General features: G+C 46.3%; 1 protein-coding gene and 1 long non-coding RNA gene across 3 annotated transcripts in view; one reads left to right on the top strand and one right to left on the bottom strand.

Annotated features, from left to right (window-relative positions):
- Positions 1–5,308: 5,308 nt before the first annotated feature.
- LOC138819710 (uncharacterized) lies at positions 5,309–6,418 on the bottom strand. Its single transcript, XR_011369583.1, has 2 exons — positions 6,327–6,418; positions 5,309–5,696 (listed from the first exon to the last, which is right to left on the bottom strand). It is a non-coding gene; the product is annotated as an uncharacterized lncRNA (long non-coding RNA).
- Znf608 (zinc finger protein 608) overlaps positions 5,577–17,773 on the top strand; it is a 106,679-nt gene continuing 94,482 nt past the window's right edge. Inside the window, exon 1 of one of the 2 annotated variants that reach the window (XM_070011237.1) lies at positions 5,577–6,509. In XM_070011237.1, the coding sequence (XP_069867338.1) occupies positions 5,577–6,509 (933 nt within the window). The remainder of the gene's footprint in view (positions 6,510–17,773) is intronic. The other variant, XM_070011238.1, reaches the window with a different exon arrangement.

The following is a 17,773-nucleotide window of genomic DNA, read 5'->3' as shown; positions in this document are numbered from 1 at the left end:
CTTTTCATTGAACAATTACATCATATGCTATCTTCTGCTAGTTCTAATCTACTTTGTACACCCACAACTCAGTAAAGATACATTCTCCTAGTGCAATGGTCCTAGGCAAATTATCATCACAGTAGCACTAGACCCTTAAAACCTGGTGTCACAATGACTTTAATCAAATTCATAGCCCCCCCCCCCCCCGTTAGTTCTAAAATGGCCACATACGGTTCCTAAAAGTAATAGAAAGTAGCAATGAAAAACTAAAAAATCAAATGTGTCCTAAAGGTTTAATATGTAAATGTTTGGTTGAAATGCATTAGCAATTTACTTCCCATTAACCTTTTATAAAGGAATCCCATTAACTTGGTTTACATTCATCCTATAATACATTGTAAAATATGTTCTGTGTTGGTGGATTACAGATGTAGCATTTAGAGGATTTAGATGCCACTGGTTCGCCCCATAGGGTTAAAAGCGTGGGGGCAAAGGGGAATTCTGACAATCCAGACGGTTTAAAATTGAAGACTGGGGCTGTGTAAAAGGGTTAATCTTTCTAGTATATTTTATCTTTCCAGAAATCGATACTTTTTTTTTTTTTAATGAGGCTGGCCCGAGGTGTTAATATGGTTGGCTTGGCGGTGGCCTCTTTTTTTTGAGGGGGGGGGGTGGATGGGGGCGAGGTGTAAAAGACCAGGTGAGAAGGTTTGTGGCTAGTTGAAGGGGGAGAACCATTTCAGCAGTGTTGGTTAAAATGTTGCCAGCGTTCATACTTGAGTCTGGAAACAAAAGGGTTACTTGTTTGTTTCCCCACTGCCGCCTTTACCCCCTGATCGATTTTTCTTATTTAATCAGAGAATTAAAAAAAAAAAAGATAAAAAGGAGAGAGAGAAGACAGACAGAGACAGAGACAGAGAGACAGACAGAGACAGACAGAGGGAAAACTGCAGTAAGGGCAAAGAGCTGGGGGCAGGGTGGAAAGCTGCAACCCCAAATCGTTCCTGGGCCCAGGGGAGGGGCTGGCCCGGGCTCGCCGCGGCCTCCCGCCCGCGCCCAGCGATCGCACACCGTCTTTCCCCTCGGATAACACAATCAAACTTGTCTTTACCGACAGCCTCTCTCCGCAGCCTGTTTGAGATTTGTTTGAATAAATACGTGTTTGATGGGAATGATGGAGTCATTGAAACCGACGCACCAAGTTTCCCCCTTTCCTTCCCTTTCCTTTTTTTTTTTTTTTTTTTTTTTTTTACTGCGGGAAGTTCCTCAATCTCCCCCCACCCCCACTCCCCCCAAACCTGGTTGGAAAATAAAACGCTTTGTCTCCACAACCACCCCCCACCGCACCCCTGCCCGCGCGCAGTGTGTGTTTTAGACGTGTGGAGATCTCAGCCCCCTCCAGTAGCCCAGAGAAAGCAGCCAGCCAATCAGAGAGCCCGGTTTCATAAAAGCTGCTCCCTGATTGGCCAACTGCGAAAGGGCATTGGGAACAAAGAAAAGTCCCTTTCAGGTACAGAGGCTGACAGCGCTTCTGCTACACTCCCCTGTGTGTGTGTGTGTGTGTGTGTGTGTGTGTGTGTGTGTGTGTGTGTGTTTCAGTTCTGATTTCAGTGTTGCAGAACAAGCTTGAGGTGTGTATGTGTGTGTGTGTGGTGTGTGTGTGCACCAGGGGGATTTTCATTTCGTTTTTTCTTTTCATTTCGTAAAAAAGATACACAGGACGGTCTGTGGCATTTGATGGTCCATCTTCTTTAATAATAAACAAAAAATTGAAGAGATTAGAATTTCCAAAATAAAGCGGCTGCAACCACACACACCCAGTGCAGTTAGAAGGAAAAGGTCACCTCGATGCAATACAGACCGTAAGTACGGTTGCGTGGTGTGTCTCTCCAGCACGGAGCGGGGACTTCCTGCCGGGGAACGTGCGAATTTTATGCATTGAAATGAGGAACTCGTTATAGGGTTTGGCTCCCCCCCCTTCTCTCTCTTCCTGTTAGAACAACCCAAGAAGGGTGAATTATTCAGTGGAGGGTGAAGCATTTGTAACTTCTTCACACCAATGAAGCTTGACTGGGCGCTTGGGGGTCACTTAGAGTAAATTACCTTCGGGGCTCTAACCTAAATGGGAAGTGGCACGGTTACCCCCCCTCCCCCGCTCTCCAGTGCACCTTAAGCCCCCGTCCTCTCCTAAACTAGCTGGGTAGACCGCCCCCTCCCCTTTTCCCAGCCTGGGAAATGGGACAAGGACACAAGCAGCCGATGTCTGCCTCCTGTCACATCCTAGTGCCTAATAATTTAATATTAGCCACCCCTTCCATGGCATGGCTATCATGATCATTTTCCACCTTCTTTTTAAAAAGAAAAAAATGAAATCCAGCAGCAAAGACACCATGAAGAAGGGGTTGGCGGGGGGGGGGGGCCCGGGGAGCCCCACCAAACCCGCACACGGTAACCACGGTGCGTTGATGGCAGGACCTCGCTCGGGAGTTGGAGCACAAGGTTTTTCTTTGTTTAGTGGTCCCTAAAACCCCAGTGGTAACCTGGTGTCCGCCCCTCCTCCCCACCCGCCTCTCCTCCCCCCCTTTCCAGGCGGCCGATGGGGGTCCCTCTGGGGAAGACGCAACAAATTGCGGGGGGGAAGTTGAGGAAAGGTTTATAAGGTGTTTCCTGCCAACATCTGCTCTGCCCTCGCGCTGCTTGCATTTCAGTCCTTCCCAACTTCCGAGACGCTGGGTCTCAGAGATATTTCACATTCATAACTTGTAGCTAGCTTCCCCTCAACCCGACTCTCCTGCGGGGGGGGGGGGGTGGAGGGGGGAGGGGAGACCTTCAGCGTTTGGGTTTTTTTTTTTAAAGACCAGATCAGTATTTTCTTGATACGCCTGTCACCATTTTTGTTCTCACGACAACCAATTGAGCCCTTGATCCTCACGTGATGCGAAAGGGTGGCACTGTAACAAAATCGCTCCTTTCAGATGGTTGGTGGTTGCTAACTCGCCCATCCCCCTCCCCCCTCTCCTCCTCCCTCCCTCCCCCCACCCCACCCCACACCCCCCCTCCCCACCAGCCCCGACATTTCCAGCAAAGCGACTCTGCACTTCCAATCCATCAACAATTCATTACTGCTTTTAGCTTCCAAACGCCAGCTAATTAAAAATACTAAGCCAAGCTCTAGGGCCATCTGACTAAGGGGCGGGGGTGGGGGGGTGGACGGGGAGGGGAGGAGGAAGGTGGGGGGGGGGATAAATAGAAAGGAGACGCACCGTGGGCTGCGTGAGTGGAGGGGGGAGATTTGTCCTGGAAAAGGTCGTTTTTGTTGGTTTTTTTTGTTGTTGTTTTTAATCTTTTTTTTTTTTAACTCTAATTATCGAATTACCACATGACGGATTGGCTTGCGCGACAGAGGATTTTTAACCCCCACCCCAGGGACTCTCCTAAGAACTCCAGTTCCTTTTTTCTTGAAACAACATAAAACAGGAAAACATCACATCCTCCGGGTCCCACCCCACCGCCCCCCGACCCGCGCCGACGCGGCTAGAACCGCTCAGCAGCCCGCAGCCCTCTCCCCTCGCCTCCACACCTTTCTCCTCCTCGCCTGGCCCAGCCTGGTACCCCATCTTTCCCCCCTCTCCCCGCCTGATTCTTCCTCCTCCTCCTCTTTTTTCTCCTCCTCTTCCTCCTCCTCCGCCCCCACCCCCACTTTCGTCCTCTCCCTCCTCGTCCTCTCTCCCTCCTCCTATTCTTCCTCCTCCTGGTCTCTCAAGTTAGTTGGAGAAATCAAATCTGTCAGGACGGGCGGAAAAATGCCACTTCCCGACTAACAGGCGGAATCCAGCCCAGATTTTCAATCCTTTCTTCTTCTTCTTTCTTCCCTTTCACTAATTTATCGCGGTGTTAGCACATTCTGTCTTGTTACTAGCGGACGCCTGTAGGTTTGCTACATGGGATCATTACTTACTGATCACGGTGACTGAAGTCTGGAACTGAAGGCGGAATGAGAAGTTGGGAAAACTTTTTTCTCTAAGCTCTCTCGCTCGCTTATTTTTTTTCCTTTTTTTTTTTTAAACACCCTATTATTCTCGATGCTTGTTAAGAAGGAAAAAAACCTTTGGGGCTTCAGTTGTGAACGTGAAACATTATCTTCCAGCTGTACAGTGACACATTTTTTTAAGGAGAAAAGGACTCCTGATCCGTGTGCCAAAAGAGGGGGTGGGGACGTGGAATAATGTTATCCAGGGATTACTCTGGCTGAGATGTGTTATTCGGTTTCTTCCTTCTTGATCATTTGGTGTTTAAGTAAAATGAGGCACAGGCTTGTTTGCTGAGTGGGAAATGCATTTTGATTTGCTGGCCTAATTAAAAATGATAAAGGATTAAAGGTAAGCAATGGCTCTGTGTGTGTGTATTTATATGTGTATATTTATTTTTTTTCTTGACAATCCACTGTTAAAAAGGGGCTGATCCCTTTAAAAACCATTTTAACTGCTCTTTGTCAAACACACAATCATTTGCGGTCAGGGAGGCCACGTTGGCTCAGATCACTTAAAGTGTATGTCTTAATCAGTTTCCCTGTAGTCAGTAGCGGCGTATTTAACAGACTGAGCAATTCTGGAACCTGGGGGTAGGGGAGAATTGTTTAGATGATTTTTTTTCCCTCAAAAGGCAGATATTTAATCTTTTATGCAACACTGTCTTTTTAGTAAATGATCTTAAAGGCATGTGTGTGTGTTTTTCAAAAATGTATAAAGCTATGGAGGGAAAGATAAGACAGGAGATATGAATGTATATGGGATTACTGGTGGCTGGTTTTTTTTTTTTTTTTCTGTTCCTTACTGGGAACAAAAACCAGATTGCCCAATTTGTGTTTTTTTTTTAAGGCACTAAAATTAGAATTTAGTAACATTCTGAAAACTAGACACAGAGAACTTCCAGGGTCTAGTCTTTTAAATCGCCGGAGCTAAGACATGCTTAGGGATATTTATTCTGTGTTCCTCTTGTCTGAGTTGTTCAGGTTGTATTCCTGAGGTTGAGCTAACCCATGTGTCAGACAGAAATTTTAAACTTAAAGACAACAGCTCCCCCCCCCCCCCCAAGCCAACAAACAGAAACCTTTTGGACTGCAATCAGGTCCTTAAGGATGATATAATGCTTTTTTTTTTTTTTAATAAAGTGATTCTCCTTTTCCCCCCACCTAAGATTTTTAGTTATTTGTGAGGTGCTGTCTATCATATGCATCTTTTTTGGGGTGGTGGGGGTGGGGGTGATTTTCCTTTAAAACCTCACATTAGACTGTGGAGACAATAATACATCATTCACTCTACTCCCATGGACTCCCCAATATTATTAAGTGCTTTTTAATTGTTGATGTGGCAATACCCAGACAAGAAACATTCGACTTTTCCGCCCCCTTCACAGGAAAAAAGGTTGCACCTGGGCTGACGGGCGTCTTTGTGGAGCAGGAAAATAAAGAAGCTTGGAAGAATTCTGGTGATTACCCTTTTCTTTAAGAGCAGTCCCAGCGGAGCTAAACGAATGTCCCCTCATCTCCCAAGGAAAGTTCATCGGATTCTTATTCGAGAGAGTTCGTCTTCAGGATGTCAGTGAACATTTCTACGGCAGGTAAAGGTGTGGATCCAAATACCGTTGATACTTACGACAGTGGCGATGATTGGGAAATCGGGGTTGGCAATCTAATCATTGATTTGGACGCCGATCTGGAGAAAGACAGACAGAAATTTGAGATGAATAATTCCACCAACACCACTAGCAGCAGCAGCAGCAGCAGCAGCAGCAGCAGCTCTAAGGATTGCGGAGGTCCGGCCTCCAGCGCCGAGGGCCTCAAGTTCGCTTCCGTGCACCCCTCGGCCGCGCAGGGGAGTTCCCACAAAGAGCCCAGCAAATCCAAAGTGAAAAGGAGTAAAACTTCCAAGGATGCTAATAAATCTCTCCCTTCGGCCGCCTTGTACGGGATTCCCGAGATCAGCAGCGCTGGCAAGAGGCAGGAAGTCCAAGGGCGCCCTGGAGAGGCGGCTGGCATGAATTCCGCCCTGGGTCAAAGTGTGAGCGGCGGCGGCGGCGGGGGCGGCGGCGGCGGGGGCGGGGGCGGCGGCGGCGGGAACCCCCACGGCCACGGCCCGGGCCCCGCCGCCGCCCCCGCCGCCGCCGCCCCCGCCGCCCCCGCCGCCGGCCCCTGCGGGAAGAGCAAGGACGAGAAGCCGGGCAAGGGCCCGAGCAGCCGGGGCGCCAAGCGCGACAAGGAGGCGGGCAAGTCCCGCAAGGACCGGCACGACCCCCTGCCGGCGCACGCGGGCGGCGGCGGCGCCCAGGCCGCCCCGGGGGCTCACCTGTACGGCTTCGGGGCCAAGGGCCACGGGGGCGGCGCGAGCCCCTTCCACGCCGGGGCCGCCGGGGAGGCGGTGGGCAAAGGCGCCCCGGACGCGGGCGTCGTGGGAAACTCTCTGTTGGTCAAGAAGGAAGAGGAGGAGGAGGAGGGCCACCGGCGCATCAAGAAGCTGAAGACCGAGAAGGTAGGAGCACCGTGCAGCCGCCTGGCTGGGATGCCCTCCCCACCCCCCATCCCCTCCTCCTCCCTCTTTCGGGGTGCACCTCGTGGGGGTGTCCCCCTGGGGGGGGCACTCGGTGCTTCTTGGCGCTCCGTGGGCGGGGATGGCCAGGCTGCTGCGCTCTCGCCCGCTCGCCGCTGCCCGGGGTGGGGGTGGGGGGCTCCCGCTGCCCCCCGCCTGCGGGCCTGGGCTGCTCGGGTGGCTGCTGGTGCGCCGTGGGAGCCGAGCAGCCACCGCACCTTGGGGCCCTGCTGCAGGTGGTCTCCTGGCTTAGGCTGCCAGCTTTTTTCCTAGGAAAGCTGCTTACACACACACACACACACACACCCCGCTGGACTCTTGTCCTGCTTCCTCTCCCCCCCTCCTCCCTCCCCCCCCCAGGAGAACGGTTTTCCGTGGTCATTTACTTGTAGGCATTATTGCTAGTAATTAACGTGTTCCTGGGAGGCAGCGTTCAGCTTCCTTCCCAACTGTGGGGAGGAGGCTCCAGGGTTTTCATCACTTTTTTTGTGTCCTTACTTTCTCCAAAATTTGTTTCTCCAAAGGATTCCCCCTTGGATGGCTTCCTATTTATGAGAGGTGCTTGGTGTGCTGGATCGCTAGTTTCACCACTGTAGCAGAACCGGGATAGGTTTGGTGGCGGCTAGAACTTTGGGTTTCCTCAGCTACTTTTTAGCTGGAGATGCTAAGAATGTTATCACTTGGGTATTTAAGCCTTCACTGGGGACCCAGGCAGCTTTGGTTGGATTGATGCTCCTGAAATGTGAAGCCACATCTAGAGCAGTGGGAACCGAGGGGAACTGTGTGCTGGATAGTTGTTTTAGGCCATTTGGATCCTTCTCGGTCTTGGATCCATCTTTGTCATTGTCTTGAAGTCTGCAGTTAAGGCATTGACTTGGAGAAACTGTCTTCAGTGTTGTGCGGATCAGGGTTGGCGGCCTGGGTCTTGCTGGTCTGGAATGGATTATTCTGTTATTGAATAAAATCTGAGAACAGAAGGTTTTGTATCTACCAGTGAAGTGGGGTTGTGAGTGATCTTTCTGTAAAAGTCTTTATAGATTAAGTCTACAGGTTGTGTCTTAGAAAAGCAGTAGTTTTTGTTTTTTTAAAATCATGTGTTTTGTGGTGTGGTTGTTTGGAAATATGCTTACACATTGATTTGGTTTTTGGTCTTTCTGACTTGATCAGAATTGGACACGTTGGTTAATTCATCTGGATGATGGTTTTTGGGTAAAGTGGTTCCATTCTCTATTCCAATCCTCTTAACTTTGTTCAGAATTTACATTGGAGTCTAATAATAAAGTTTTGATTATAAAAGTTAGTTGAGGGATGTAAAGATTAAAGATAAGCGTGCCAAACTTGTAGAACACCACCAAACACTTATAATCCATACTTCCTTAAGTATTTCACGTCACTGAATTTAAATGAACTTCTGAAAAATCGCAGTATTCGATTCTGAGTGTAAATATGTAGTTTCACATCATTTCTACTAAAAGGCATTTTGAAATCTTATTACTTAGTACAGTCGGGCATTTACCTCTGTTGCCAATAGTCTTCAAATTGCAGTTCTAATCTGCTTTAACTATCTCCATGAATTGCCGTAATCCAGTGCTCACAATGGCTGTGGTTAAGGAGTCAGAGAGATTTGATTGGATTCTCCGGCTGCTCGGAATGTGGGAGGTACTGCCCTTTTGCATTCCCTTTCGCCTTTTAATCTTCCAGCCAAATGTTCACATTCAACAATTTTGTTTAGCTGGCAATCGGAACATTGCAGGATCTCAAAGGCTGCTGTCATGGCAACTGAGACTAGAGCATGGTGTCGGCTCTCCAATGTGTGTGTGCGCGCGTGTGTGTGCGTGTGTGTGTGTGTTCTTTTTTGCTTTCCAGTCACAGGGAAAACTGGATGAAGAATGGGAGAATTAAATTATTTATGTAGGTGTGACTCCTCTTCAGCTGAAGCAGTAGACACCGGATAAGTGACCTAAAGGAAGGCAAACAAGTTATGCTTGGTCTTGGGCCGGGGAAAGGAGAGATCCCATTGCTTTTAGCTTTACTTCTGGCTCTGTGTGAGGAGGAGACTGCGTCTCTAACCTTAGCCACCCTGATGTCCCGAGGTCACCCCGGGATGGAGGCTAGGGGCCGGGATCTTGCTGTCTGGGCCATTTGTGTCAAGCTGGTGTTAGCTCGGAGATCTCAAAGAGGATTTCTGAAGTCTTTCCTCCTCCCCCTCCCTCCACCCCAGGAGGACTAAAGAATGCTTCCATTCTTGGCACACTAAGATGGTACTCCTGGCACACTTACCAACCGGGGGAAGTAACTGGTAATTTTACCAATGGCTGTGTCCAATTAGGCTTCAATTTAGAAAATACTTTCTAAGGATATGAAGATACCTATTTAGAAAGTAAAGATTTAGCAGGCCAAGCTTCGCCTGATACAATGTTTCAAATCTGAAGCATCTTTGGGGCAGATTTTTTCTTTTTTACATTTTATGAAACATTGTAATTTCAGCTTTCCCTGACTATCTGAGCTTGCAAAGAGTAATGGCCTTCAGAGTAGAGATGATTAATTTTCAGCAATCAGATGTGTCTTTTAAGAGGCTCACGTGTGAAAACCAAAGGAGAGTATATACATATGCTTTATTTCTTTTCTGGTTGGAAGGCTCACAGGAGATTCATAAGACTGGCTGTCACCGGTTAATTTTCACAGCATGCTTAAATGTCTATTTTTGGTCTGTTTATTCTGTTTCCTCACTACACAAAGTCATGTAGAACATGATCCATTGGACCTTATGAAACCTAATTAAATCAATGAGTGTTCTACTCTTTTATGTGAAAACCACAACTATGCTGTAAAAGTCGCCACTCCCTTAATACGTGAACAAAATCAAAACATGCCATAATTCTAAGAGGGTTGAGCTATATTTCTATAGCTCATTTTGTGGTTAAGCCACAGTGACATGTCTGAATAAGTAGATTTGACGGGATGGCTTTGGGTTGTTAAAACCTGCCTCTTCACCTTCCCCTCCCCTCCTTTAAAAACAAAACAAAACATAATAGTAGTCTACTGAAGCTCCTCTTTAAGTCCCCTGTTAGCCATCTTACACTTTGGACTTATTAAGGGAACACTCAGCTGAGTTAGTTATACTGAATACCATACATGGGATCATTTGACCACTGGAAAATTCCAAAGTACATAGAAAAATGTTAAATACTTAAACAAAATGAACACAGGTCACATGGTTGTGTCCTTAGGGTTCCTTTCAGTACATATTCTGAGAAGAGGATTATTTCTGTAATATCCTGCAGTTTTCTTGTTAAGATGATCCTTGTCATTCCTAAAAGTGATATCTACAAATGGGTCTGGCTATAAAAGAGATCACTCATTTTGTTCTTGTAGAAACCATTCCTTTAGAAACCGTTTTACACGTCACTAGGGAATTCTAGTGCATTTTCTAAATGAGTGTGAGCAGTTTAAGAACATGTTTTGATTAATGAGTTTTGTGGGTGATATCTTTCCTTTTGTTGTTGTTCTTTTGGCAAATATAGGGCTCTTTAGGAGCTCTGCCTAGTGAGGACAGTTTGTCTACAGTGAAAAGAAAAGGCAGGAAGGCCACTTGCTATAATTAAAGAACAAAGTCCATTGTTGGATAGTACAGTGTTTTGAAAGCTACATAAGGGATTTAGCTGTTACAAACAACTGTGACTAAGAGTGGTTTTCAGTCAGCCTGGATGCATCTCCTTACATTGATCTCAGGTTTCCCAGAGGGTGACAGAGCTGTTTGAGGTGGGCTTGGGAAAGGGCTAGGCTGTCCCCTGGGAGAGCCCTTGTAGCTTGGAGGATTTGTATGGTGAGGTTTAGCATTTGAAAACTGTTAGCTTTACTAGAGGGATTTAAAAATATGCACAATTGCTCAAGATGGAGCTAGAAAAATGATTAGCAACTTTAATAACTTTGAAGTCTGGGCAACAAAATCAGGTTGGGGGGAGAAACGATTGTCTAAATGTCGTGAGGTTAAGAACTCTCTTCAAGTGAAATTGCTTAGCTCCAAGATGGTTTTAATTAGAGTGTTATAAAGACTTATTTTTTCCTAAGCAGCATTTTACAGTTAGTAAATGAAATGTATGCGAAAGTGCAAAGCAGAAATCTCCCTAACCACAGAGGTGTTCAATAACCAGACTCAAACAACATGGAAAGTACCATCTGTTCTTCGTTTCCAGCATGAAAACACAGGGATTGAATGGCTGAGATTTGCTCCAGTTTTGATGGTGTCTGTGGGCTTTTTTTTTTTTTTAATTTAAAAAAGTTCACCTGGTACTTCACAGAAACTTGAAATTGCAGTAATATGAGCAACACTGTGAAAACACATGTTCCTACATTCATTTTAACCAGTTCCACTTTTACTTAAAAGACTTCCAGAAGCTCAGTTATTGACCACCTTATAACGGCTATCCAGTTCCCACAGGCATGGACCCAGAGAAGGTCAGTTTTTGAAAGATCTGACTATTTAGTCACCACCTGAATTATTCTGTCAATTTTCCTCCTGGAGGCAAGAAGGTAGTGTGTGTGTGTGTTGGGGGGAGGGGGGGGAGGAGGCCAGGGGAGGCTTCCCTGGTTAATCCAATAGTGATAGTGCTGTGGGCTGGTGTTTACGGTATAGAAAACAAGTTCTTGTTTGGAGATGTAATCTAGGATGGCTGATAAGAAGCATGGAGTTCTTTTCCGAATAACTTTTGAGTCCTGGACTTTCTAGATGCTTAAGATCCTTATGACTTTTAGAAATTCAGAGGCTTACTTCTAGATTTAGTACTTGGAACCTTGGGTAAAACACTATCTGGCCTTTGTTTGAGGTCTTTTATTGAAGCTAATGACTGGGCTTGTGCCTCCCTGAGATAAATGACATTATCTCTGAGTGGGCTGACAGGAAACAGACATGTTAATGGTGAAGCTGCGGGGAGGATCTACTCTGGCCCTGACAAAAGAGTGGAGAGGGGACCCCTGGTTGTGGTCATTAACACATAATGCATTCCTGTTCCTCCTAAGAGGCCCTTGATAATTGGAAAGCTATTTTAGCCACAAGCACTTAAATCATAAATCTACTAGTCCTACACAGTTCCTTTACATTCTTAAAAGTGGCAAAGTTCTATGTTTTTGTTAATAAGTGTGTGATCTGGCTCTTGGACTCAGTTAAACCTGGGAGGAGTTACAGATAAAACTATTTTTATCATTCAACATCTCTCAGCCATGCCCGCGCTTTAATAAGGTGGAAAAAGGTGTCTCCAATGCATGAGAAGTCTTTTTTTTTTTAATATATTTGAAGATGTCTCATGGGAGACGGATAAAATCTTTATATATATATATATATGCTGAGAAAAAAAAATATTTTGCCAGTGATTTGAATGTGATGAAACCTGCCTTTTGAAGTATATGTTTAAAAAAGTCCCGGGTATAATTGAGTTTCAATGCAGTTTAAACTGCTTCTTGAACGAGGATAATTGCCATGTTGAACACACTCTAGAGGTGTAGGAGAGGTTGCAGGATCATGTTATTTTATTCTTTAATATTAAGCACTGGAAGTTTTCATAGTAATTATTGTAGCACAACATAATTTTGATTGCCAGCACTCTGAACTTGCCAGCGATCTGAACATCAAGGGTTTTGCTTGAATACTGAGCAGTTGATTTCTAAGTTACTTGTATCATGGTTGGGTGTAAGGATGGAAACTAGAACTAATGAAATATTGGGTTATCCTTGTTTGCAAGATCATAGTGGAAATAGCTTTTGTAACCTAGGTTTGTTGTCAATACCATGTAGTATTACATAGGAAGAGAAGAGGTGAAATCTTACCCTCAGTAATGAAGGAGATCATCATTAGGGAGTAATTATTAATACAGAGATCATACTGTGACCCATGACTGGTATTTCACCTATGTGTATATGCATGTTAAAATTGTATATTTTGGAGGAGATATTGGTTGGCCATATATATATAAATTATATATATATATATATATATATATATATATATATAAGTATATATATATTTTTAAGATCACCTCTGGAATCATTCCACTCTGTTAAAGCTTAAATGGGGTCTCCTCTCTGTGGCCAATTTGGTCTCCTTGCCGAAGTTTCACTAGTGACTACTTGCTTTCTGTGGCAAGTCCTTTTTAATTTAAGCTTAGGTTTTGGCAACTAGAACAAAGCCTTTCTAACTGAATGCAAGGTTGTTAAACTTCTCAGGGTTGGTTGACTAGCAGTTGGGCTGCTGTAATGTTATTTTTGAGAGCTCGGGCATATTTAGAAACCCAGTGCTTCATGTTTGCTAAATCTTGCTTAGAAACTCTTTTGGGAATGTACTGGAAGGCATGATGAGTTTGGCCTGGAGAGCCAAAGTGATCACAAAGCAAATACTTACATTTTTGATAGGTCAGTGGGCCTTGAGCTGCTGGGAGCTATCTCATCTGATATTCAGAAGGATTTTTTTTTTCTTTTTTCACTCTCAGGAAAGCAAAAAGAAACTCTGAAAGTATACAATATAGTTGTAATGGAAAACTCAAAAGAAGGATGTTCCAGATAGAACAAATGGGCTTGAAATAGTGAATAAATACGACTAGCTTTTCAAAGCCGCTCTTTGTCACCCCTCCAACCCCCTTTCAGTGTGATGATTATTCACTGTGACTAGTCTTGAGCCACACTGAGCTTTCTGCCTCCTGAGAATCCTCATTGTCAGCTAGCTTCTTACAAAAAAAAATGTACCAACAACAGGAACATTTAGGCATATGAATGAAGCTCTTACAGGTTCAGTATAAATAAAAAAATATCGATTTATATTTTGTGTTTTCCATAATGATTTTAGAGAGCAGATATTTAGGCAGTGGAAATGGGCTTATTATGTTAACGAGAGAGCAGATGGCACAGTGCCACAGACGTATAATTTTACTTAAAGGGACTTTTAAGGTTTTGATGTGTTTTCTTTTCCTCTTATTTCCCTGATGGCTTCTTTTTATTGAAGGGTAACTTAAGGAGACCTGGTAGCAATTTTACTGCCTTCCCTGACAGTTTGAAATAATAGCTTGGTCTTTGGTTGTACTGATCTTCTACCAGTCAGCTTGATTCTGGTTTTTGTCATGTGGCAGTAAATTAAAAAAAAAAAAAAAAAAAGAAGTGTTTGTAGAATGTTTTAAGAAATAGACTCTTTTATATGCTTCAATTAGCCACAGACGACAGGGTTTCAGTTAGTCACACTTTCATAAACTCCTGTTCGTCCTTTTGATTAAAGAAAAACCCTGGTTTGATTCTTAGAAAAGCACATCTGGCTCTCTGGTTGCCTTCCCTACACCTTTTCTGCCTTAGTCACTGAGAGTTCAAAGGTCATGTCCAAGTTGTTCCTTGTTAGCTGAGCAACCTGTGTTGGAGGGATGTGTAGTGATTCCTCTTATCTCCCCTTTGCATTAAGCTGGCAGAAAAGCACCATCTGGGCTCACATAGCTGTTTACAGTTTAATTCATTCTTTACCTAAAACATCCTCCATGGGAACTGGATAGCAACCTCTAATATTTTCTTCTTTTCTCCCTTCCTCTGTTTCAAGTTGTGCATAGCCAAACCAGCTTGCTTTTGCACTTCTGTCACCTCTGTGGCTGATTTTTATGGATGGGCTTATGTTAAAAAAAAAAAAAAAACCACACAAAACAAAACTAATAGCCAGGTGGTTCACGCCTTGCTACTCAGGAGGCTGAGATCTATGGATTATAGTTCAAAGCCAGCCTGGGCAGTAAAGTCTGTGAGACTCTCATCTCCAACTGACTAACAAAAAGTCATGAACAACACTGAGACTCAAAGTTGTATAGGACTAGCCTTGAGCCCAAAAGCTCAGGGAAGATGCCCAGAACACCAGTTCAAGCCCCAGGACAACACAAGGAAAGAAAAGAAAAGGGAAACAAACAAGATCTGACTAGAAGAATAGAAAACTCCGTTTTCATTCTTTCTATAGAACTGTTTGTCAGTCTTACCACCGTACGTGGATAACAGTATCATATACATCATTATATGCTGAGATCTAGCACAACAGCAAGTAGTTATTTGTTCTTGGGCTTCATTTCATTGCCAATTCTTTTTCTTTTCTTTTCTTTTTTGTTGGTTGTGGAGTTTGAACGTGGGGCCTGGGCACTGTTCCTGAGCTCTTTTTGCGCAAGGCTCCACCACTTTGAGCCACAGTGCCACTTCCAGTTTTCTGGTTGTTAATTGGAGATTAGAGTCTTACAAACTTTCTTGCCAGAGGTGGCCTTGAATCATGGTCCTCAGATCTCAGCCTCCTGAGTAGCTAGCATCACAGGTGTGAAGTCTTTTCAGCAGTAAATGGGAACAAGAAATAGAGCCTGCGCCCTGACCTGTTCAGAGGTAAGCTGTGCTGATTAAAAAATAAAAAGGCCACATAAGTGAAAAGCAGAGAGTAAAGCATCCCTGCTTCCCATGTGACTGCTTTGACAAATGTGGGCTGTTCCAATATGCCCCTGATGTTTTAAATAACTGATCAGGAAGCCGTTCACACCCCAAATCCTCACACTGCTCGGAAGGTGGAATTTCAGTTAAATGACGGTGTGTGTTTGGAGTGTGTGTGTGCACACGCGTGTGCTCTGCTACTGGGGCCTGGCCGGTGGAGGCACAGCGCCACTTCCGGTTTTCTGGTGGTTCATTGGAGATCGGAGTCTCACTGACATTCCTGCCCGGGCTGGCTTTGAACCGTGATCCTCAGATCTCAGCCTCCTGAGTAGCTAGGGTGACAGGTGTGAGCCGTCCATGGCCGACCTGGGTTTAAGGGGGAGCACCTGAGCCTTCTTCCGCCTCTCAGCTCCATTCCAGTTCCTCGCCTCATTCCTTCCCGCCTCTCCCTGGAAGCCGCAGCAGATGCAGCTGTCTCCATCGCGCCTTTCGGCCTCCTCCTCCCCTCGCCCCAAAGGAAAGCTGCTCTCCTCTCCCTGCAACGTAACGTGTGACACCCTCCAAGTTCACCAGCCTGAGGGGTGGGGGTGGGGGGGGCGCTGGGAGCAGACGGGGCGTGGCCTCCGGGCAGGGGCGTGGCCTCCGGGCAGGGGCGTGGCCTCCGGGCAGGGGCGTGGCCTCCGGGCCGAGGGGGCACGGTTTCTGCGCTGGGGGCGTGGCCTCCGGGCCGAGGGGGCACGGTTTCTGCGCTGGGGGCGTGGCCTCCGGGCCGAGGGGCACGGTTTCTGCGCTGGGGGCGTGGCCTCTGCGCTGGGCGGGCCTGCGTCGCGCGTGCGCGCTCCCGGCAGGGCGGCGGGGGACGCGCGCCGTTTCCCGTCGGAGACCTGTTTATGGCCCTGGGCGTTGTAAATCTGTCACCTCTTCCCGCCGCCTTTCGCCTCTTTCTTCACTCGCTGCCGCTTCTAGTTTGACCACGTTCCCCGGAGGCGGAATTCTAACCTGCTTCCAATTAGTGGCCGAAGGTGGCTGAAAGGTCCCCACCGGGACTGCGGCTGTGCTGGCGCGCCCACCCCGGGACGCGGACCGGGGCTCGCGGGACGCGCCGCCTCGTCCGCGTTTGCAGGCCTGGGCTGGGCGGGACTTCCGCAGCTGCGCCCCTCCCCACGCCCGCCAACGGCGCGAGCTCCCGCCAGCGCCCCCCGCCCCGCCCCGCGCGCTCCCACGGTGCTCCCCCGCGCAGGTCCGTGCGGCAGCCGCCCCGGGATCGTGGGTGCCGCCGGGGCCCCAGGGCAGTGTTTCCATGGAAGCCAAGTGCACACCCATTGACTCCTAAATACAAAAGCGCAGACGCGCTTGTGATACCGTTGTTACTTCTCTGATGTTGAAGAGCCAGGAAACCCATTGGGTGATTCCTTGGCTGGACAGACAGACAGACAGCATCAGCTCTGAGCGCTGCCTCCGCCCTCTGACTGCGTGGAAGTCTCTGGTCCTGAGGGCTTGGGGGTCAGCGGGGCCTGCACTCCCAAGCATCGCTTCCTGCTTTTCAGTGAACTTTTACAAAGATGTCAAGGCACCTGATTATAGGGAAACCATTTAACTCTTGGTTGCTGAGAAGTTAACGACTATTTTATTCCTTTCCCCTGACAAAGGAGTTTCTCCGGATCCATCCTGTGGGGCACGGGTCGTTCATACCTGTCATCCTCTACTCAAGAAAGTTGAAGTCGCGGTTGCAAGCGAGCCAGCCAGGGGATAAATGTTTGTGAGACTTACGTCTGATTCACCAGCAGAATGGCAGAAGTGGAAGGGTGGCTAACGTGGTAGAGCACTAGCCTTGAGGTACAAAGCCCAGAGCTTGAGGCCTTCAATTTAAGCCTGAGAACTGGTACCCAAACAAAACAAAATAGCTGTTTTGACAGTGGGTCTCTGAGGGCTTAGTATCTTCAGAAAGATGTGACTCTTCACGAAGGTGGCTGATGAAATTTATTGGTGCATTTTATATAGAGTGTACTTCTCGTGCAGCTGGGCGTGGACATGCTAACAGTGATCATGGGCTTTAAAGAGGCGTACTGGACTTTATAGCTGGCAAAGGGGTTATGTTGATCTTGTCACTCTATTGGTTTCTAAGTGCCACTTTCACGTGTAAATGGATTCATTCATTGTTTCAACCTCATTGTCAAATATCATATATATGTGTCATTCATATATGTCACCTAAAAACAAAAACGAAATTTTTAAATTCATGTATGTGCTATTTTTACTGTCTAATCAAGAGGTGAAGCATTTATTTTAATGTGTAAACCACTTACTTTGCATCACTTATTACATAGACTAAAAATTACTTAAATAACTTTTGTTCAAATATTACTTCTAGCTATACCAGATCCATGGAAGAAGTGGGAAATGCTTTTTGCAGTGCTTTTTTTTTTTCTTCACACTCCATGACTGGTAATAGAAAGAAAAATAGCCAGATTGAAATCCTTAAAAATTTAAAACGTGGGCCTTTCAATTTGTAGAGACCTCCTGGGTTTAAAAAAAAAAAAAAGAAAGAAAAAGCCGCCAGAAAGAAAAGAGTAGGCCCAGAGTGAAGCTTTCACAATAGGCACGATTGTGGTCGCCCCTCTAGTCCTGGGGTTCACTAATTACCCTTTAATGAGGTCAGTCTGCCCAGCCTTTTCCTTACCTTGAGAGGAAAAGCACACAAGACAGTTGGAGTTCAAGTGGATCTTGCTGTATTTGCAACTTAGCATAACCATTCTGAAAGCCCCTGGGGTGGTTAATTGGGGCTGGGC

Source organism: Dipodomys merriami, unplaced genomic scaffold, assembly GCF_024711535.1.
Source record: "Dipodomys merriami isolate MVZ:Mamm:240054 unplaced genomic scaffold, mDipMer1.0.p SCAF_81, whole genome shotgun sequence".
Lineage (NCBI taxonomy): Eukaryota > Metazoa > Chordata > Mammalia > Rodentia > Heteromyidae > Dipodomys > Dipodomys merriami.
The sequence above is the reverse complement of the archived record's forward strand: the minus strand, read 5'-3'. Positions and strand labels throughout refer to the sequence as shown.